The sequence below is a fragment of the Cucurbita maxima genome, unplaced genomic scaffold, assembly GCF_002738345.1.
Source record: "Cucurbita maxima cultivar Rimu unplaced genomic scaffold, Cmax_1.0 Cma_Scf00006, whole genome shotgun sequence".
Classification (NCBI taxonomy): Eukaryota; Viridiplantae; Streptophyta; class Magnoliopsida; order Cucurbitales; family Cucurbitaceae; genus Cucurbita; species Cucurbita maxima.
Window position 1 is genome coordinate 2,231,361 of NW_019272022.1, and position 22,747 is coordinate 2,254,107.

The 22,747-nt window shown below is 35.2% G+C and overlaps 4 protein-coding genes and 1 long non-coding RNA gene across 5 annotated transcripts; 2 read left to right on the forward strand and 3 right to left on the reverse strand.

The window, feature by feature from the left end:
* Positions 1 to 8,074: 8,074 nt before the first annotated feature.
* Positions 8,075 to 10,640, forward strand: LOC111480553 (scarecrow-like protein 21). Its single transcript, XM_023125663.1, has 2 exons — positions 8,075 to 8,183; positions 8,369 to 10,640. Exon 2 carries the CDS (start codon positions 8,476 to 8,478, stop codon positions 10,213 to 10,215), a length of 1,740 nt encoding a protein of 579 aa, XP_022981431.1. The 5' UTR covers positions 8,075 to 8,183; positions 8,369 to 8,475; the 3' UTR covers positions 10,216 to 10,640.
* A 566-nt stretch (positions 10,641 to 11,206) lies between these two features.
* On the forward strand, positions 11,207 to 13,262 carry LOC111480564 (organic cation/carnitine transporter 4-like). The gene is made up of 2 exons (XM_023125678.1): positions 11,207 to 11,802; positions 11,886 to 13,262. Exons 1-2 carry the CDS (start codon positions 11,379 to 11,381, stop codon positions 13,046 to 13,048), a joined length of 1,587 nt encoding a protein of 528 aa, XP_022981446.1. The 5' UTR covers positions 11,207 to 11,378; the 3' UTR covers positions 13,049 to 13,262.
* A 592-nt stretch (positions 13,263 to 13,854) lies between these two features.
* On the reverse strand, positions 13,855 to 16,792 carry LOC111480692 (organelle RRM domain-containing protein 2, mitochondrial-like). The gene is made up of 4 exons (XM_023125859.1): positions 16,455 to 16,792; positions 15,704 to 15,772; positions 15,508 to 15,614; positions 13,855 to 14,238 (listed from the first exon to the last, which is right to left on the reverse strand). The coding sequence occupies exons 1-4, from the start codon at positions 16,705 to 16,707 to the stop codon at positions 14,143 to 14,145; spliced, it is 525 nt and encodes a 174-aa protein (XP_022981627.1). The 5' UTR covers positions 16,708 to 16,792; the 3' UTR covers positions 13,855 to 14,142.
* Positions 16,793 to 17,578: 786 nt separating this feature from the next.
* Positions 17,579 to 19,698, reverse strand: LOC111480658 (60S ribosomal protein L8). The gene is made up of 2 exons (XM_023125815.1): positions 19,184 to 19,698; positions 17,579 to 18,146 (listed from the first exon to the last, which is right to left on the reverse strand). Exons 1-2 carry the CDS (start codon positions 19,621 to 19,623, stop codon positions 17,804 to 17,806), a joined length of 783 nt encoding a protein of 260 aa, XP_022981583.1. The 5' UTR covers positions 19,624 to 19,698; the 3' UTR covers positions 17,579 to 17,803.
* A 534-nt stretch (positions 19,699 to 20,232) lies between these two features.
* LOC111480740 lies at positions 20,233 to 21,367 on the reverse strand. Its single transcript, XR_002717915.1, has 3 exons — positions 21,176 to 21,367; positions 20,720 to 20,850; positions 20,233 to 20,550 (listed from the first exon to the last, which is right to left on the reverse strand). It is a non-coding gene; the product is annotated as an uncharacterized LOC111480740 (long non-coding RNA).
* Positions 21,368 to 22,747: the final 1,380 nt, after the last annotated feature.

Consider the following 22,747-nt stretch of genomic DNA (forward strand, 5'->3'; position numbering starts at 1 on the left):
GTATCATAAACATTAAATGCGGAAATACTTCATTTAACTTTCATAAAACATAACCTCCAGCTATTTTAAACTAATCTAAGAAAATAAATACGACTATCCTATGCATGTGTCATGGTCTCGAGTTGCAATGTCGTCGTCAACCGTACAATAATATATTGCCTTAACCTGAAAAATGTAGTAGTACATGGCTTGAGTATTTAAATAAATACTCAATAAGTGACCACATATAGTGTTAAATACAAAAACATGTGAATACAATGACAGAACCTATAATAACCATGTTGACATAATACTTATATATAATTATTTAGAGACCAAATAGAAATCAATTAAAAATTATATTTAAATATTTGAGACTAAACACACATTTTTGAAACCTTAAACAAAATCTAAATTTCAATTTTGCACAATTAAAAACATAGCGAGACAAACAATTTCATCAAATATTCGTTATTCATGACACGGACATGCACAGAAAACAATGCATGCAGCGAAATCCAGAGCATAACGTTATTGACTCAACCACAAATCCGTTCAATGAACGCAGTTTTCTTACTCTCAGCCACTAATTAAATGAAATTCATCGACAACGTGCCATGGCTCGAATCAATAGTCAATCCAATTTACGATAGCATTATTTTCAATTTTGTATCCGTAACAGTATGAAAATGTAGATGGGTCGAGAACCATTTAAAAAAATAATTGGTTCAATGAATATCAATAAATGTTTAAATAATTTTTTTTGAGCAATAATGGTGGGTTTTATGAAATAGGTTAGTTTTAATGTCATTTTCGAAATTTTGAATTAATGTGTTAGTTTGGAAGCATAATCAACCCGTTTACATCCTAATTTATAACACTATAGTTTAAAATAAATTAAATAAGTATAGGTACAAAATTAATTTCGTCACAAAATAATAATTTAGTAATACAATTGTACAATATTAAAATGTATTTTATAAATTATAAAGATTTAAGTTATTATATGATAGAGATTGGACATTTATATTAATGAATTAAATTATTTATTTTAATTAATGAATTTATAGAAGTAGGAAAATAGAGTAGAAATAATGAAAAATAGGGAGCTGAATTAATTAATTAATTAATTAAGTTATGGAATTATTGAAAAAAATTATATAACATAATAAATTGGTTGGATTATTTAAAGTCACAACTAACTAGAAAGGCCTCGGCGGTGGTCCCTTCATGGAGGCCACGATCAATTTAATATATTAATAAATCCTAACAGATAACGGATAGAAAAAACAAGAAATTCAGGAATGTTGGGATTTTTTTTTATTGTTTTTGTTTATTTATTAAAAAATATATATATTTTTTCATTTGTTTATTTTTTTAATTATTTTTTTTTAAAGGCTCAGGTCCACTGCTTGTACTATTTGGGTTCTCTTTCGGGCTTCCCTTCAAGATTTTAAAACTCATCCGAGAGTCCTCGCTGACACTCGTTCCTTTCTCCAATCGATGTGGGGCCCTCACTAAATCCATCCCTTTTGGGGCCTAGCGTCCTTACTGGCACACCGCCTCGTGTCTACTCCCCGAGTTAGGTTAAGTTGGATCCTTATTTTTGAGTTAGTTTATAATGGTTAGGTCCACTGCTACCAGATATTGTCCTCTTTGGACTTTTCCTTTTGACCTTTCCCTCAACGCTTTAAAACGCGTCGTAGTGTCCTCACTGTCACTCGTTTCTTTCTCCAATAGATGTGGGCCCCCCCACCAAATCCACCTCCTTTTGGGCCAGCATCCTTACTAGCACACTGCCTCATGTCTACCCCATTCGGGGAACAACCTCCTCACTAACACATAATCCGATGTTTTGGCTCGGATACCATTTGTAACAGCCCAGGTCCACCGCTAGCAGATATTGTCCTCTTTGGGCTTTCCCTTTCAGGTTTCCCCTCAAGGCTTTAAAATGCGTCGGCTAGTGAAAAATTTCCACACTCTTACCAATATGGGATATCACATAGTTAGGTTACTCGACCAAAAAATATCAACCCATAAATCGAACTACATTTTCGATTTACTAAAATTCAATCGAACCCAAATAAATAAATAATCTAACTCAATCAGTATGATTTAAGTTAAATAGTCTGAATTGGTCGAGTCGTTGAGTTATATGAACACATTCACTCAATAATCACGATCGATCGAGTGAAAACTGATGGGCTCGATCAAATCCGTACCTCAAATTTCTTTATATAATTTCACATGGGAATCACTATTATTTTAGTTGCAATTTAGAATAATAAATATTATAATTTAGAATAACGAGACTACAACAAATTGCACTCCGATCGATTATCGAAATTATAGCCATTTTATTATTATTATTTACAAAACTATGGATATATTTGATTGAAAATATTTTTCTAAGACAACCAGAGAAATTTATAATTATTAATTCAAATCACGTTATAATATAGAGAAGACCTTCATATGAAAACAAATAATTTGAATATATAATCATTATAAAGATGACGTTTAATGTTTACTAAATTATTTAAATACAACAAAACTCTTCTTATTTAACTTTAAAAAAAAAAAAATATATATATATATATATATATATATATTATAGATTGGATTTGACAAATATTGTAATTAAAAACAAAATTTAAGTGAAATAAAAATCTAATTATTTAATATCCTAATTTTTATTTCTTAGTCCCTATATTTTCTAATATTTTACTCCTCTTTTAAATTTTGCATTTTTTTATTTAAATTTTATAGTGTATAAATAAATAAAAAGTCATGTAATAAAATTTGTGTTATATATTAAATGCTCAAATTAAAAAATGCATGGCTAAACGTTTTTATTAAATTCACATTGCAAAGCTTTAAGCAAAAGTATCCAAATAAATATTTATAAAAATTTAAGGATTTTAACCAAAATAAATAAATAAATAAATAAAATATAAAGGCGTAAGTGTTGGATGAAAGTCCCACATCGACTAATTTAGAAAAGAATTATAGGTTTATAATAAAAAAATACTATCTCTATTGGTATAAAGCCTCTTGTAGAGTCAAAGCAAAGCGATGAGACTTGTAGTTGAGTGAATAAACTTAGAATATGTTATATATAAAATAAAAATAAATAAATTTATATGTAAAAATATGTTACATATTTAACCAAAATAAAATAATTTTTATGAATAGTTAGTTATACAAGAAACCCTTATCTACAAACTTGGCAATTAAATAGAAAATGGGCTTTTGTAAAAAGCCCAAGCCTCAATGGGCCAAATGGGCCGAAGCCATTCCATTAACTAATAAATAAAACTTGAATTAAAAAATAACTAATAAATAAAATTTATGATAAATCCATCACATTAACTAATAAATAAATAAATAAATAAATAGAACGAAGAAAAAGAAAATAGATGAATGAACATAAATGAAAAAAAATTGAGAATTAAATGGAAAAGTAGAGGAGCTCGATAACGTGGAAAATTCGATCAACCTAATCTAACTGAACCCATACGGTTTGAGTGGAACCGAAACAATCTGAATATATTGTTAATTTTAAAAAATACATTTTTATTTATATAAATGCATATATTTATTTAATTTTCTTTAATTTCATAATTAATTTTTTTACAATGGGTTCTCCAACCACTCATAATATATAAAAAAAAGAAATTAAAATTTTCTGATTAAATTAATTAATTAAATAAAGTTTTGTGGTTTGTGTTGAAACATTGTCGGAGAGATGACGTGGCAATTTTACGTCTACAGAATTGGATAGTGTAAGAAACACGTGGATTAATACATGTGAACACCCACACCCTCTCTTTTGGCCTCTTCACCGACGTCACATTTCTCACGTGGATTTTGTGTTTATTTTTGACCCATTATATTTTGGATCATATTTGTTCTAAATTTTGTCTTAGATACGTGGCACTGAGTTGGTAGTGATAAGATGTTTTTTTTTTTTCTTTTTCCAAAATTAATAAAAATAAAATAACATGAATTTCATATTTGATCTAAATTTGTTTCAAAAATATTTTTAAAAATGTTTCATTAATATCTGGTTGATATTTGAATGGTATGTTGTCGTCGGTCATTAAAACGTGCTTTGAAATGTAATGAGACTTATATTTATGCACAGAGTGAGGGAAGTAGTACAGCTGTAACGGTCCAAGCCCACCGGTAGCAGATATTGTTATCTTTAGATTAAGCTAAGGGGCATGCACGGTACAAGTAATAAGCATGCCCCGAAACCCAATTCCTCAACTCATTCGGGTTCTTGTTGAGTTCTCTATTACTTTTCAATCTCGATTATCTATCTCTATTCTTCGAGCTTGATCTTACAAAACCCAAATTTTTGGTTAATTTTATTTCATTATTTTCTTGTTAATTAAGGTTTCAATCAATAAAATTATAGGATAATAACTATTCTAAGTATTCTGAGATATAATGATTTAAAAGTCTATATGATGAGGATGAAAACTTCTTCGTTCCCAAACTTTAATTTCAATGCAAAATTTCTCGTTTATTTTTAAAAGAATTAAGATTGAGACATGAATTTTTTTTCGAGAATTTGGAGAATCTGACACTAATTTTTTTTAATATATATATATATAATATAATTTAAAATGGATTATTTTTCAATATAATTTTTATGGAAGGAGATAAAACAAAACAATAAATTTAATAACATTTTATGAATAAAAATATAACATAATTTGTACAAACTTAAATTTTAATATTACGACGAAGTATCCACACACGTCTACAAAGTATGTAACAGTCCTAGCTCGCTACTAGTAGATATTGTCCGCTTTTGACCTTCAGTCTCACGGTTTTAAAATGCGTCTATTAGGAAGATTTTTTCACACCCTTATATGTAATGTTTCGTTCCCCTCTCCAACCGATATGAAATCTCTCAATATCCTAGTAGATGCGTTTTAAAACCATGAGGCTAACAACAATAAATAACGAGTTAAAATGGACAATATCTGTTATCAGTGATAATGTGCTGTTGCAAATGGTATCAGAGTCAGGCAACGAGCGGCGTGCTAACAAAGACAATAGACCTCCAAGGAGAGTGAATTGTGAGATCTTACATCCATTGGAGAGAGAAACAAATCATTCCTTACAAAAGTATGGAAATCTCTCTCTAATAAACGCGTTTTAAAATCACGAAGCTGATGACGATTCTTTATGAGCTGAAGTGGACAATATCCGTTAGCAGTGACCATGAGCCATTACAAAATCTCACGCCTTACCTAGCATTCTTCATCCCATTTGAGGTAGATTCCCATATAACTTCGACTCTCTAGATTAAATATATTGAAGTATAATCTAGATTATATTAATTCTCTTATAGAAACATATTTTACACATTTATTTGAAAACTAGACGAAACTATTTTGGAAACAACCTCCAATAATTTCTTAACAAAAAATTGAAACTATTTAAAACAGTTTTTTACCCACTTTTAAATTACTATAATGTTGAGATATAATATTTGAAAAATATATTAATTATGAAATATATTTTAGATATATATGTTAATATCGTATATTTTATTTTATTTTTAATATTCAATTAATTTATATTTTTCGAGTAGGTATTAGTTGCTAACTTGTATCCTATTTAAAGGATATTAATATTAATGAGAATACACACCTTCGAGTCTATTTTTCATTCTTAACATGTATAAAAATTATCGTGCATAAGTTCGTAAATTTTTAATTTATTTGAAAAAAAAATTAGTAACTGTCAAATTTAATTTAAGGTTAAAAAGGGAGAGAGTTAAAAAAGGTGAATTTAATAGATAATAGCGAGAAAATTATAAACTAATTAAATATTGAGAATAAAATAAAATATACTATAAATTAAATTAATAAATAGAGAATATTAAGATATAATATTTAAGATATATTCTATAAATAATATATACTTTAAATATTATATACAAAATATTAATTTCAGTCCCATGGAAGATGTTTTATTTTAAATTTTTAAGCAAATAGATTTAGAATTATACTAAATGGTTGAAAAAATTATTAAAATATGACTTTTAAGAGTTAAAAATAAATAAATAAACATTTATCTTTCAAAAACAAAAAAAAAAAAAAATGTTAAAATTTCATTTCGATAATGTTTTTAAATTTTTAAATTTTTTTTAAAAAAATTTTAACTTATAACTCGAATCTATTTAAAATTCAGCCATCGACATTCTTGAATTTGAAGTCAAATTGTAAAGATAATTTTTTTTTTTTTTTAATGACCCACCTACACTTTAATATCGAGAATTGTAATCCATTTAAATTTGAAGCTTATTTATAGATTTTCATTTGATTTAAATATTTGGGTTTGTATAATCGTGAATGTAGCATTAAACTTGTAGATTAAAAGCATGTTACATTAATAAAAATGTTATCATTCATATTTCCATAAAATCAAAAATTAAATTAATAATTTTTTAACAATATCTTTAAATTAAAGAAAATTTAAAAATATTATTAACTTAATTTTGGAGGAAATTATTAATAATTTATTTTAAAAATAGGTTTAAAATTTTAAGAGTATTTCAAAAATATCAAAGTACTATATTTAAAAAATAATTATAAAATTTTAAAGTTAGTATTAACACCTTTGCCTTTATAAAAAAATGTTAAAATTTTTTTAACGTTAATATATGAATAAAAATGTTTATCGACAACAAATGTTTTTAATGTTATTTTGAAAAGTTGGAGAGTATTTTTTAAAAGTGTATTTTATTTTTGTAAGGTTTAAATGTTTTTTTCTTTTATTATTTTATAAATTCAAGAATATTTTTTGAAACAAAATATATTTTTAAAACTTTAATGGTATTTATTTTTTTAAAAAAATTAAAAACTATAATTGATATTTTTGAAAGTTTGAAAAGTATTTAAATTGAAATATATTTTTATTAATTTGGAGAAAAAAAGGAAAAAGAAAAAAGAGAGTGGAAAATAGTTGAAAAGGTGAAATGATTATGCTTTGACTTATTCTCATGACCTTTGATTGATGATAATTGAAGACCGTGACACGTCATTATCTAAGGAATGGTCAAAGGTCTCGATTTTGACTTCCACGTTTCCCCGTTGATTTTTAATTCTTTAATTTGGATGGTGTCACTGCTTTCGTGGCAAACCATATTCCACGTGGCGCCAACTCCTTAAAGGGATTTCAAATTTTATAGTGTCACGTGCATGTCACGTGACACCAATCCCGCCAAAATGCGCTCGACTCGTTAGTACCATTTATGTGTCAGAATTTCAACGGTGAAACGAAAGGGGCGTCCAACTCCCACCGCCACTTCTCTGCGCGTGAAGCCCACTCACTGCCCTAAGGGTGGGGGAATGGGATTGAAAGAACCATTTAAATAACTAAAAAGACTTTAAAATGTTTTATTTTATGAAAAGCTTAAATAAAACCTATATGAAAAATAGAACGTTCATCGTTTTTTTTTGGTGAAGTGTTCGTAGGTTATGTAGGGTCGGATTGAGGCATTTTTAGACCGAACTCAATTGTTAAGATTGTAAATTTTTTCAACTCAAACAAACGATATTAAATTATTAATTCAACTCAACCTAATTATAGATTTTTTAATTGAATTGGTTTGAGTTATTTGAATATTTTATTTTAATTTAATTTTTAATAAAAGTAAAATTTTAATTTTAAAAAATATTTATTTAATTAATATTTACTACTTTTTCCATAGTTAAAATTATTTTAAAATTTTTTAAGAATAAATAAATATAAAAAATGAAATTAAACAAAAATAAATAAATATATGTATTTATAATTATATTTAAATAAAAATGTGTAACCTTTCACTCACAAGTAGCCATGGAAAGTGTCAGCCACTTTCCAAAAAAGCGCGTGGCTTTCAAAATTATTCAAGAAAAAACCAGAGCTTACGTCGTTTCCCCACCGTGTGGTCGGCGAAGCTATACGCCGTCAAGTTCTTTCCCAACACCGTCAAACCCCACAGTACAACAACGACCTTCCCGCCGTTACCGTTAAATCCCATAAGAACAATAAAACCCCTCCCCCCTTCATCTTCCCTTTTTCAAGCATCATCCCCTTCGATTCTTTACTGTTATCTCTCAAAACTTCTTCCCTCAATTCATCACCAAAAATCCACAATCAGAATCACAATCTTTTGGACTTTGATCCTTAAATCTCCGGTAAGAATCGAATCCCCCTGTTCATACTCTGTTCTGATCTCATTTCTTGCCTCTTTGTTGTTGATTCATGAGGTTTTGGAAGTGTTTATGAGATCGGGAATTGATTTTTTTTGTTTCGTTTTGTCGCATCTTGTTTGAATCAAGCCAAGAGCTTATGCCATTCTTGTTTGTTTGTTTGATCACAGGTTGATTTTTGTTCTTTTGTGTGAGATTGAACAAATTTTGTTCGTTTGTTTTTACTGAGAAACGTCGCTAAATTCTCTGGTAGAAGAGGTGATGCCAAGTTCATAATATGGATTCTCGTCAACTGTTTGGATTTGGAGTCAATAGTGCAGGTTTTTCTTGTACTCCTTATTCCTCCGTTCCATCCTTACCTAATACCTTGCTTGGACCCTTGAAATTTAGTGTAAGAAATTCCCCGGCATCTTCTTCGTTTTTTTCGTCGTATTTTGAATTGGATTCATTTCTGGAGACTACGGTGAGTGATAATCAAGATCAGAGGAACTCCCCTGAGAATCTCTCTGGACTTGGCCCTTCTTGTAATTCGTCGTTTGAAACTAATCAAATAGCGTCGTCGTCGAATTTGGATCCGGGGTTGAATGCGTTTGTTTACAATGGATGCTCGAACGAGAATATAAGCTTCACGTTGAAACAATTGGAGAGTGTTCTTATGGGGCCGGATAATGAGGAAGTTGTGAGTAAGCCTGATGCTTCGTTTGGAGATAGTTGCAGGCCACAGATTATGGGGCAGAGGTCCTACTTATGGAGCCAAGATCGACAGGGTGAGTCGAATCTTGTACAGTCGCAGACGTTGCCGGTGTCGATAAGCCGGCGATCTCAAGCAGTTCACTTGGGGAAGCGCCAAAAATCGATGGATGAATCGATATTGCAGCAGGGAGGATCTCCATATGATAATTTGAAGGAGTTGCTGATTGAGTGTGCAAGAGCTTTAGCTGAAAACAGGATGGAGGATTTTGATAACTTGGTTGCCATAGCAAGAGGTGCTGTGTCTATCAGCGGAGAACCGATCCAGCGTCTCGGTGCTTACATGGTGGAAGGGTTGGTGGCAAGGAAAGAGGAGTCGGGGGCGAATATATACCGTGCTCTAAACTGTAGAGAGCCTGCAAGTGATGATTTGCTATCTTACATGCATATGCTATATGAAATCTGCCCTTACTTGAAGTTCGGTTACATGGCAGCTAACGGGGCGATTGCCGAAGCCTGCAGAAACGAAGATCGCATCCACATTATAGACTTCCAGATTACTCAGGGTACACAGTGGTTAACTCTTCTTCAGGCACTCGCAGCAAGGCCCGGTGGTGCTCCCCATGTGAGAATAACTGGTATCGACGACCCCGTTTCTAAGTATGCCCGTGGTGAGGGGTTGGAGGTCGTTGAGAGGCGGTTGGCTGAAGTCTCGAGGAAGTATGGAATACCAGTAGAGTTTCATGGATTACCCGTTTTTGCTCCAGACGTCACGCGTGGTATGCTTGATATCAGACCCGGGGAGGCTCTGGCTGTAAACTTCCCCTTGCAGCTTCATCATACCCCCGATGAAAGCGTTGACGTAAACAATCCACGGGACGGTTTGCTGAGAATGGTGAAGTCATTGTCCCCAAGGGTAGTAACTTTGGTAGAGCAAGAATCCAACACCAACACAACCCCTTTCTTCAACAGGTTTGTGGAAACTTTAGATTACTACTTAGCAATCTTCGAGTCCATTGATGTCACTCTACCAAGGAACAGCAAGAAGGGTATCAACATCGAGCAGCATTGTTTGGCGAAAGATATCGTTAATGTCATCGCTTGCGAGGGGAGGGAACGAGAAGAACGCCACGAGCTCTTCGGCAAGTGGAAAACAAGATTGACAATGGCAGGGTTCTGCCAGTTCCCTTTGAGCTCTTACGTCAACTCCGTCATCAGGAGCCTGCTCAGGTGCTATTCGGAGCATTACACTCTCGTCGAAAAAGATGGAGCAATGCTGCTGGGATGGAAAAACAGGAACCTGATATCTGCCTCGGCCTGGTATTGAGAGTACAAGAATGCAGATAAACGATGACTGAGCTATACGACCTGGTATCGGGGGGTGGGGAGGGGCTCGTTGACGGGCTCTGCTCTGACGTGGTACTCAGGTGAAGCTGCTGCTATCAACCATTGAACAGGCCTGGACATTCAACCAGACAGCTGAACTAAAATTGTCCATTTTGTCAGTAAAAACTACCATTGACACCGAACTCTTCTCGAAATTATATCGTCGACCTTGTGCGTGATTTCCTCGTTAGGAATCATGGTTTGAAGAGCAGGAGAAAAACACATAGACGACCTCCATGAATGTAATCGATATTTTGAAGAATAATGTTTCTATTTTGATTTAGTAGAATAATGTACCTATTTTGAGGCTGGATAGAAACTCCAATAACTGAAGCCTAAGGTAAATTTAATTTTGATCAAAGATAACTTAATAGAAGAAAGATATATAGAGTGCCCCAAAAAATGGAGTGGCCCTTTTCATTTAAAAATTATTTTTTTAGAATAATGTTGTATCTATAGTAATTTCTTCCCATTTCTCGGAGAAAAACTTGGATCTCACGGGTGGAGCGGTGTTTGGTCTTACAAGAATGAAACACATAGACACCATAGTTAGTGATTAAAAACGCTTTTCATGAAGTATTGTGTTCATGTAAGTCTAGCATCACTAGAGAGTTGCCAACTAACTTCTAAGGAGGTTTATCCTATAGGACTGAGGCACACAAATACCATAGCCGGTATAGTTTGGAGTTGTTCAATTAGACAAGATGCTTACAAGTTTGTTAAGACTCTTGTATATAATTGGCCACGATCATACATGTATTTAAGTTGGCGAGGGTATAGAGATAGTGTTAGACTAAAGCCTATGACGTCACTAATCAATTAAAATTTAAGATTTAAAATAATAAGTTGTATCATTAAAATTCCAAAAAAAAAAAAAAAAAAGAATATTAAAATATGAAAATACATTATGTAAAAAGATTATGCAAGGAAAATCCAAGAAGAAATAAATATAATGTTGGCATTATTGGCAGCTGCCTGTTTGAAGCTTTGTAATGCCAACAACTCATAAACTCCCATTGCCATCTTTCAATTTTCTCTACCGTTTCCCATATTCAATACTCACCAACTCCCATTGCTAACAGCTACCTCCTTTGCCACCCTTTGATGTTAAGGATGTCGACATTGACATCAGCTCACGTTGAGCTCCAAGAGCAACAGCCACCGCCATCGACCGAACCTGCTGTTGAGTTGCCAAAGGAGAGGCTGACTGTCGACGACATGCTGCAGAAGTATTGTGGGGAGTTTGGACCATGGCAGTTGAAGAACTTCATGTTGGTCAATTTGAGTTGGACCTTAGAAGCTCTACACATCATGGTGGTCATCTTCGCCGACCATGAGCCCCAATGGCGGTGTGTCGAAGGAGTTGCCTGTGACAGAGCCGGGAAGAGCGTTTGTGAGTTGAAGCTGGGATCGTGGGAATGGGTCGAAGGTCGCCGGAGCTCGACGGTGGCTCAATGGGGTTTGATCTGTGGTGATAAGTATAAGGTTGGGTTGGCTCAGGCTATGTTCTTTCTTGGCTGCATGATGGGTTAGTCTCTTGAGTTCCTGTATTAAAATTAGGATCATGAAGACTAAATGCATAGTTTAATGTATTCATTGTAATATCATTAGGCTCTGCTATCTTCGGCTACCTCTCAAACTCTGCCTTGGGAAGAAAACGCACACTTGCTTTAGTTTCCTCATTAAACGCCACATTTGGCTTATTAACAGCAGCATCTCCTTACTACTGGACCTACGTCCTCCTCCGCTTCTTGACCGGAATCAGCAGCGGTGGGAATTCTGTAAGCACCTTCGTACTTGCCACCGAACCCATTGGCCCGACGAAACGCGGGGTGGCTGGAATGTCGTCGTTCTACTTTTTTGCTGGTGGGATCGCCATACTATCAGGGATGGCCTATACTTTTCGACCATGGCGTGAACTGTACATAGTTTCCTCAATCCCCTCTCTCCTCTTCCTTGTTGCCGTCCTTCCCTTTGTATTTGAATCTCCAAGATGGTATCTAGTTCGCGGGAAGCTCGATGAGGCGATGAAGGTGATGAAGTCCATAGCCATATGCAATGGTAAACACCTTCCTGAAGGAGTAATCCTTCTACTTGATCAAGAAGCATTCAACAAAGATGATAGGGGTTCGGGGCTCAAACGCGAAGAAAAGGGTAGCTTCGTTGTCTTAATTCGCTCGCCGATCACGAGAATACGTCTGCTGTTAGCAATGTCTATAAGCTTTGTAGGAGCAATTGCATATTACGGTTTGAGCTTAAACGTCGTCAACCTGAAGACGAATCTCTACCTCAGCGTCCTCCTCAATGCAGTTGCGGAGATTCCAGCATACACCATAACTGCAGCTCTGTTAGGGAGGCTTGGGAGGAAAGGGATAGGAGTAGGGACACTCTGGTTCACTGGAGGATTCTGCCTCATTGGGAGCTTGCTGAGAAGCCATGGAAAGTGGAAGGTGGCGAGGATGGTGTGTGGGATTATGGGGATATTTGGGATGGCTGGGAACTATAATTTTCTGTTTTTGTACTTGGAAGAGCTGTTTCCGACGGCGGTGAGAAACACGGCGATGGGCTGCGCCACCTTGGCGATTCAAATGGGGGCGGTTTTAGCACCGTTTGTGGTGGTTTTGGGAGGTGGTTTAGCCTTTGGGGTGTTTGCAGTATGTGGGTTGGTGGGTGGGAGTTTGGTGTTTTTCTTGCCGGAGACGGTGAATAAGCCTCTCTATGACACCATGGCTGGAATGGAGTTGGGACAAAGAACCTCTCCTGGTGGTGCTTGAAGGTCAGCTTTCTAGTTGGCATATGCCAAAAGAGACCAGTGTGCTACTAATGAGTATGCATGTTCTTTAATTTGAAAGAAGTAAAAGAAAGAAGATGTATAGTAAAAATAAATCTAATATAGTTTAGAGAACTATTAGAGACTCCATTTCAATTCACCGAAGTGATGTACTCTGGTAAAAGGAATTGTTACACAAGAATTCATGAAATGTAACGGTCCAAACTCCAACACTTGCAAATATTGTCCTATTTAGAGTTACCCAAAATGTGTCTAGAGAGAGGTTTCCACACCCTTATAAATAATGTTTCGTTCTCCTCCCCAATTGACGTAGGATCTCACATGAAACATTTGGAATTTTTATTTGTACAAATGATACTTCAAGCTTTGGATTTAGTCAAAAAAAATTGGTTCAAAACTAGTCTAGTCTGTCATTGAAAGGGAAAGTTTCGATGACTGACTTATCAAATGAATCGATGGCAGAATCTAAATCTAATGAACCATTGAAGAAAACATAAAAACTAAAACATAATGAACTACAAAGAGAAGCACAACTTGGCTCATTTGTGCAGTTTTGTTACTCAATCATGCAAGCAAAAAAGATATGCATCTATACTTTGTAGGTTAAAATTGATGAAGAACTTTTCAGCATTTCATAAGCAAGAAGAAATCTAGCATTTCTTTCTAGTTTCTTTTATGAGATTACATGCATAATTCCCTTTATTAAGCTTGAATCAAGCTTTTCTTCATTTCTACGCAGCATATCAAAAATATATATATATATTCAATCCAATTTCACTTGACAAAAAATGCACTGGAAAGTAAGTTTATTTGCGAATTTATATATAAATTAGTTTTGACTAAGTGTATTTAGAAATAGGGTCATACATGGTACGTATAAAATTTCTTCTCTCAATATAAATATACTCTGATTCTTGCGGCTAATCTCCAGTTCCGTAGTACAAAAAGGTTCTAAGCAATGGAAGAGAATAACGAACCTCCGTTGAAAAAAGAACTTGAATCGTGTATAAATGTTGCGTGCTAGTTTGCAGACCAGGAGAGCTTAGTGGATATGGCAAGCATTCTTCCTTGCAAAAATTAATATGGTCGCTGGCTATGCGGAGGAGCAGAATGGTGCTCGGGAGGTGGTCTTGGCCTTGCATACTCAGCAAATATAACCCAACCATCCAGGAACTGGAAAACATTAAGAGGTAAAATAAATGGAGTTTCATCATCATTCAATCATGATAAACAAATTACAACGTGTGTTCAAAAGCAAGCATTAAACCAGTCTCCCCATTCTAATCTCTAAAGTTTACCGGAGTATATGTTAAACTGCATGGAATCAAATTAATTTGAACAGCCAATAACAAAATTATTCTACCAAAATGTCAAAAACTATAGTGAAGAAAACCTAGGGAAGTTATGTCAAAGTAAATGGTTTAGACTCTCACCCCTACAATTGTTGAACTCCAAAAATGAACAAAATGGATTTAAAAGAGACCTAAATCAATTAATTGTTTAATTACAATTGTTTTGTATTGTTAAGTCTGTTCTTTAAAGACCTTTTGACAACGAAGGCTCATTAACAATTTAGCAACATATTGGCAATGGATTTAACAATTGATGATAATAATAATGATAAATAACAAAATCAAAACACCCACCAAAGGTGAGCTCTTTGTCGAAGAGCACCTTTTGGTTTCTTTTCTTGAATAAAACCCAAAAGAAAGTCCAGGCAACATGCATCCGCAACAAAGGCTTCACACCCAAAAGGGACGTACCATCAAAATAACGGTGAGAAGGACCATCACAAGGGAGTGTCAAATACCACCCAAATTTTGGCAACAAGATTATACTCTTTAGAATATTTGATCAAAATGCAACCACCATGTGTTGGCTTAAGTCCAAGAGAAATTATACCACACACAGCTTTGAGCTTATGGTTTACCTAGGATATGAATATCACTCCGGATTCTAATTGTAGAAGAAAAGCTCGATAACTAAATCTATGAGTTTCCACATAATAATACTATGTTTGAAAGAATTACATCAAGCAAACACCATTGCAAATGAGAATGAGAAATTTCTACCAAGTCAGATATAATCAGACTCAAGATTGCAAAGCAGGTATCACAGTCAATAGCTGAGTATTGTACGAGGTAATATGTTTTCCATGCTGCTGATCAAATGCTCTAGAATGCTATCTTAGCCATATTCAGGAATCTTGTATTTATTTGTGTGGTACGCCCCATTAGCATAATAAAGCATATTCTAATTTATTTTTTCTCTCATTTATTAGGGTTTCTGTTCATAGAGTAGTCAACAACCTTGGCCTCTCTCCTAGCACAGGCACAAAACATGAGTAAGAGATCCAGGAATCTTGTATAAATGTGGATAAAACTACACAAAAGACAAGCTTCACGTCTCGAATGAGAAGATAGGGAATTGATGCAAACTCACCTTGCCATCCATGCCCTCTATGCCTTTAGCTGCATCCTCCAAAGTAGCATATTTAACAAAGCCGAATCCTTTAGAGTATCCAGTCACTCGATCAGTCACAACCCTTGCTGTAAACAGAAGGGAAAACAAAAGGTCAAAGACGGCAATTTTTCAGGCCTAAGCACAAATCAAACATAAGCAAAGAGAACGGACAGACCATGAACAACTTCTCCGAATTTTGCGAAGGCTTCATTTAGTTTTTCAGTAGTAGTGCGTTTACTGAGGCCTGAAAGAAGATAAACACCACCGTCACATGAAAAACAGAGACTTTTTTTTTTTTTTAGAGCAACAACAATAATTCAATTATCTAGATTAAAAATCAGAATAATTCCTCTACTGGGGAACAAACAGAAAAATGAAAAAAAACACATTCATAGCCAAATTTCAATTCCAACCTCCAAGAACCAATCAATAAAAGAGATAAAAGTAACGCCCCTCCCAGAGAACGGATAGCCACCTCATGTGATCAAGCATAGACTTAAGCATACAACACTTGATATTCTACCACGACTTAACTCTCCGATATTAAAACTTGATAAATATACGGATGCATCACTACAATTGCTAACCCAGGGGTGAAGCAAACTCAAGAACGCGGAGGGGAAAAAAGTATAAAACTCAAAAAGATGTCTTAACACTAACTAAAAAGCTATCGAACAAATTAATAATTAAAGAGAAGGAAAAAAAACAACAGGAAAACTGAAATTCCACAAACTCAAATACGTAACGACACCATAGCCACACAGAGATGATTCGGCAGGAATAGAACCATTAAACACAATAATATTCGCAGATTCACTACCAGAAAAATGGTCGATGTACAAATCGCGACATATTTACGAGAAACAACTACACGATTATTAAAACAAATAAAAGAAAGACATCTAGATTAAGAAAGAGTGAGTTACCGGAAACAAAAAGGTTAGAACTAGGCTCAGGCTTCTCACGCTGCTGAGCTGACGGAGGGAGCGGCGGAGGAATGAAACTGGAAATTGAAGTGCTAGAGAAAAGCCGCCCAGAAACGAAGGCATTCGTGCTCGATTCCAGTTTCTCCCAATCCCAAATTGCCTGCGAGATTATCGGTAGAGTACGAGATGAAGTACCTATAATGAGCCGCCTCAAACACCGAGAAGCCACCGCCGCAGCCGATCTGAGAGCCATGGCCTTGTGGGTTTAATCTGCTAAACCCTTTCAGGAACAGACTAAGAAAAACTTGTAAAAAAGCCGACGTTGCAGTCTGCTTTGACAAAAATGGAATAAGAAGGCGGGTACTGACTAAATTACTGAAATGTCCTAGATTTTGCCAAAATGTTCTCATTATTTAAGGGTAAATGTGTCTTTCCGCTATTTTCTCTAGTTATCTCTGTCGTTAGTCGGGCACGCCACAAATGAGGCCCAATATGGTTTTTTAAATGGGCCGATGGTTGTAATGACTGGCCCAATAAGGGAATAATTTCAAACAATTTTCTAATTTTGTTTTCATTTACAAGGATAATATCTAGGTAGTCTCGATCTTTTTCAACAAAATCATCACATAGTAAATCAACAAAGCCAAAACTGATGTCTCTTTCCCCTTCATACCTACTACGGTACCAACGTGAATATAGTCTCCACCAGACAAACGTAACGCTTTACCTAGTACACAGAAGTGCATACCATGATTGATTATTCTGTCTATCAATAATGACATGCATTGCACAGTGAATGTGAAGAAGTAGACCATTATCTCGCCAATAATGAGCCAAGCTACGAAAGATTCTTGGGGAACCTCAGAATCCAATCAAGCCCCTAAGGTCAACAAAGGGGCTAGATAATCTTTAGAAAGTCGATTGAAAGGTTCTTGAAGTCCAATCAATCCCCTAGGGTCAACAAAGGCTCTAGATAATCTTTAGGAAGCCAACTAAAAGACTTTTGAGGAACCTCATAGATAAACCAACCTCAAATGGACGGGGATCGAGTAATTGTATCACATTTCAAAAGCCTGTTTAAGTTGATAAATTATCCATAGAGAGAACAAGGTAAACAGGAAATATAGATGATTTTGACAGGGATTACTTGGTATTCAAGTTCTCAAGTTCATTGTAGCAACCAGAAATAGGAGAGAGGATTCTGTTAAAAAAGGATCTATGTTGTAACAAAACTTGGGACAAAAACTTCTAAATATGGTCTTCTTCAACACAATGCAAATCCAATCAAACATAATGAAAAAAGGCTAAGGATTAGGCAAAATAAGCGTCCAACACATGAAACTATGGCTCTAAGCTTTATCAGCCTTGGAAGCAGTGGCGGCAGCCTGTCCCCGGAGCCGACCAGTTCTTCTGGCAGCAATGAGACCAACCTTTTGACCAGGTGGGGCATCACGGCGGACGGTACTGGCATGACCAATGTGTTGATGGTTACCACCACCATGGGGATGTTCAACAGGATTCATAGCAACACCACGAACCTTGGGCCAGCAGTTACGCTTCACACGGAACTTGTGGTAAGCATTACCTGCCTTCAGAAGAGGCTTCTCTGTTCGTCCTCCTCCAGCAACCTGACCGATCATAGCACGGCACCCACTTGGGACAATCTTCTTTGCTCCAGATGGTAGCTTAATCCTGCAAAACACAGACTTTTAGAGATGAAGGCAGACTAGGAATCAAATAAAAAAATCCCAATATTCGAGCAACAAAATTAGCAAAAGCATTCATAAACACAATTGCAGTTCACTACAAAAAATTAATCTCCTTCATCAATTTTCCTTTTCACCTGACAAAGATGATAGATAAACATATCATCTATACTCATTCCAAAGAGGGTACTCTACATGTGCCTTCTTAAGATAAATGAAGACACAATGGCAAACGCTTGCAAATCACGCAGCAAGTAAACATAAACAAGGAGAGTTTCTATTCTAAAGGAGTACAACAAGTTTTCCTGTGATAAAAGTTTAATAGCATATCGATGTTCATGTTCATCGATAAAAGAGGAACTCCGTGCTGTAAAGCTACTAACTTTAGGCATCACTCCAAGAACAGAACACAAATAAAACTTATTTTACAGATGAACAATATTCTTTGCACCGAAGCACAACATTATATCAACAATCAAGTGAAACTATAAAAATGAAAGAAAATAAGAATTAGTTATAATAAGAATTAATCCGTATGGAAGCTAAAAGCATTACAATCAGATGTCATAAATTATCTTCAGGCAGTCCTTTCAAAACTATCTTCTTGTTTCCTAACAATCCTTCCCATACAAATTGTTCAAATATGTCAATAAGATTATCCACATATATCAATTGAATTACTGTTTGTTAATTAAAGCACAAATAGAACTCTTAGTAAAACAATAAACTAATTTCAAAGAATGTATGAGAAAGGGACGTAGCCCAAAACAGAGATCTTAAATCTGTAATCTCTGACCGCAAAAGGCAAATTCAAGTCAAACCCATTTGTTCGATTCAGTTGAAACTTCATTAAACGAATTATAGCACAAACATCCATAGTACAATTAGCAAGAAAGAACGAGTCATGAAAAGTACACAACCACATACAACAATCAAAGAAAAACCTATAGTTCTTATTCAATCATGATTCGATTCTGTTTCATAAAATAACAAAAAGAAGAAAGTGTAGAAATCAAAATTTACCTGCTGGTATCATTATCTGGGTTGTGACTGATAACAATGGCATAATCACCAGAGCATCTAGCGAACACACCTCGGTCACCAACATGGTGCTCAACATTACAAACCACAGCACCTTCAGGAATGGCTCTAATGGGAAGCACATTACCGACGACGAGGTTAGCCTTCTTTCCACAGTAAACGAACTGACCAGTGTACATACCCTCAGCGGCGACAAAGAGCTCCTTCTGGTGCTTGTAGCGGAAAGGGTGGCGGAAGGTGACGCGGGCCAACGGCGCACCCCTACCGGGATCGTGGATGATCTCACTGACCACGCCTTTCAGGTAACCATTTCGTTCCCCGAAATCAAGAGAGCGGAAACGGGCAGGACCCTTGCGGTGGTGGGTGTGAGACCGGAAAACTGATCCGGCACCCTTACGTTGAGCTCTGATGACACGACCCATTGGAGGATCTGAATTAGGGATTGGGGGATTTGGGGGAAGGGGAGGAAGTGGCGCTGTAATTGAGAACTGAGAAATGATGGGGATTAGGGTTTTTAGAGACCGATTGAGGGTTGCCCTAGACTGGTGTTTGGGAACAGGTGTAGCTTTATCCGCTGTTCGGATTAGTTATGGGTTTGGCTTTGATAAGAATATATTTTTATTCCTTCCCTGATTATTTAAAAAATATGTATATTTTGCCATACAATTATATAATTATATTAATTTTTTAATCTATTTTGAAGTTAAATTATTAAAAATATATATTCACACCATAATTCGAATATAAATAAATAAATAAAAATATATAAATAAGTATCGTGGAGGAAATAAAATTAAAACACAAACCCCAAATATCATTGTGGTCCGTTCGCCCAACTTCGAGGGTCACCACAACAATAGACCCCGGCCCGAACTGAGGGTCGGACCCCCGCGACCCGAACTGAGTCCAACCCACTCTAGTCTAAACCTCGGCCGACAACACCCCCACGGCCCAGTCGCCTCATCCTAAACCAGGAATCCCAATTACGTCCTAACCCATCAGCCGCGACCCGAGACCAAAAACCCAACTGACCTGAGACCCGCAAGCCCAATCCAATACCCGACGTTCACAGCCCAGCCCACCTGCAATCGTTTCCTTTTAGTCCATGCTCAGTCCACCACTCGCAATTAACCTAGACCCGCGACTGCAACCCGAAAACCCGTGCTCGACCCGACGACTCGTGCCTCGGCCCGACTTCGACTAGCACACGCGGCCGCTCCTGGTAGCGTCACGTGGAAAATTCTGGCGCTAAACTCCCTCGGCTCTGACGGCTTAGTTGTCTCTGGCGACTTATTCGGCTCGGGAACCCTATTTTTAACCTGTTCGGCACTGTTCTGACCCTCCCGCAACTTGATTTCGACTCGTTTAAGGTAAAATATATCATTTTAAGGCCGTATTTCACAAATTCAAGTTGGAAATTAATTATGTTTTTGAAATACTAAGGAAGGTGTCGAATGATCCAATAGGAACTAACCACCAACAGAAGCATAGGACATATACGAGGAGCTAGGAGCTTACGTTTATATTTTAGGGAGTACTTCGGCTAAGTCCTACCAAGTAAGTGGCTCACCGTCATAGGTTTACGCATTGTATGTTATATGTTAGCACGTGCCCGTGGATTCGCACATGTCATTAAATTGTATGCTAGACTGTTATACTCGATTAAGTATGTTTGTGAAATGTGAATGTATGTTGTTTAGTATGATGTGATGTGCCATGCTTATGATGTGTATGATGTGTCAGGATAATTCTGGCATGAATGGTACTATAATTTGAATGTAAAGTATGACATGAAATCACAATAAATTGCATGAAATGTAACCCCATTTTAGGATTATGTATGATATGTAGACTGAAAAATGAGAAATGACATGTTAAGCATGAAAGATGATAGCGGGGTTATATTCATTAATGATAAAAGTAGAAATATTGGAAACCTCATGCATTATGTGTGCTCATGCATTAGGAGGATACCTCTATTCCATCACAAGAGTACGGATGCGTACACCCAATGGTAGGTGTACATTTGTTATGTTTTGCATAGCGTTGCCGTGCTTACTAGTTCTAACAGGTGTTCGGCCTAAAGAGCTCCCAAAGTATGCTCGTCCGACAAGGAAAGTGGCCCAGCGGTGTGCGAACTAACTGGTAAGCCCATACACGCATGTATGGGCTGTGTGTAAAGTATATGGTACACGTTCAAATTACTCGTTAGGACAGTACAGAAGGAAGATAGATTGAAAGATAGATCGCATGTGATTGTTGCATAACTCCGATAGGGGGTCACTTACTAAGCATTCTAGAAATACTCAAGTCTCATGCTACCACATTTTCATAAAAAGGCAAGGCACCCATGTGAGACCGATGGCAGCATCGCACATCTCGGGTTGTGGCACATGCATCAGATAGTTATTTTCCGTTCGTAGTATAGGTTAGTATAGGCTGAATTTCATTTGCATTCATAGTATAGGTTAGTATAGGTTGAATTCCCATTTGCATCATTAGTATAGGTTAAATTGTAATCGCATTAATAAATCATAAGTTAGTATAGAACATTTATTTAAGAGTTATTTTCCCATTTCTTTTCCTTGTATTCCTTATTCATAAGGTAATAAAAGACAAACTTATGTCCCCATTATGATAAGAACCAAATAAATTCTGCGTTTAAAGTATAGTAGTGACCTAGATTAAATAAGTAAACATACATAAATCTCCCAAACACATTATAAAACAAAAGATTCAACAAATAATAAAGTTGTATGGTATATTTTTAGTATTTTTAATATGTATTTTGATAATAAATTTAGAAATTAAATCCCACTTTAAAAAGTCGTTCAAAATGCATTTAGTAATGTATAAAATAATAATAATAAAATAATAATAATAATAGGAGTGATTTACCTACAAATGTTTGGTTAAAATTTGAATATTGTTAATAAATTTATTAATATATTTTAATTAAAAAATATATTTATTGAAGTTTCTTTTTATTTTAATAATAGCGTAATTTTACAATTTGAATTTTCAAATTCAGAATAAGAAAACACCGAAAGCATTAAAAAGGAGATTTTTAGGAATTTGTGTTTGGATCACATAATCCAATTAAAAAAAAAAAATCCGCTAAAAAATATTTAAATAAAAACATACCCTCTAAATGATTTGACCTAACATTTGAATTTCACCCTCATACTTTTTAAGTTTTTTTGGTCCTTTGATCGCACATAGATTTTATCTAATGGTCGTTTTCTACTATTATCATTATTATTATGGCGTGTAATTTGAATTATCTATTCTCAACCACGAGTTACTTGTCAAAACAAAGTATAGGCTATCAATCATTCAACAAATGATACCAAATGGATAACCTCAACCAAAAATAATAGATTCAATATTAAATAATAAACAAATAAAGCTTTGGTATTAAAATTTGTTATCTTATCTATTGTTTTTTTTTTTAGGAAAACTATTGTATGTCCCACATTGGTTGAGGAGGAGAACAAAACACCCTTTGTAAAGGTGTGGAAACCTTCACCTAATAGACACGTTTTA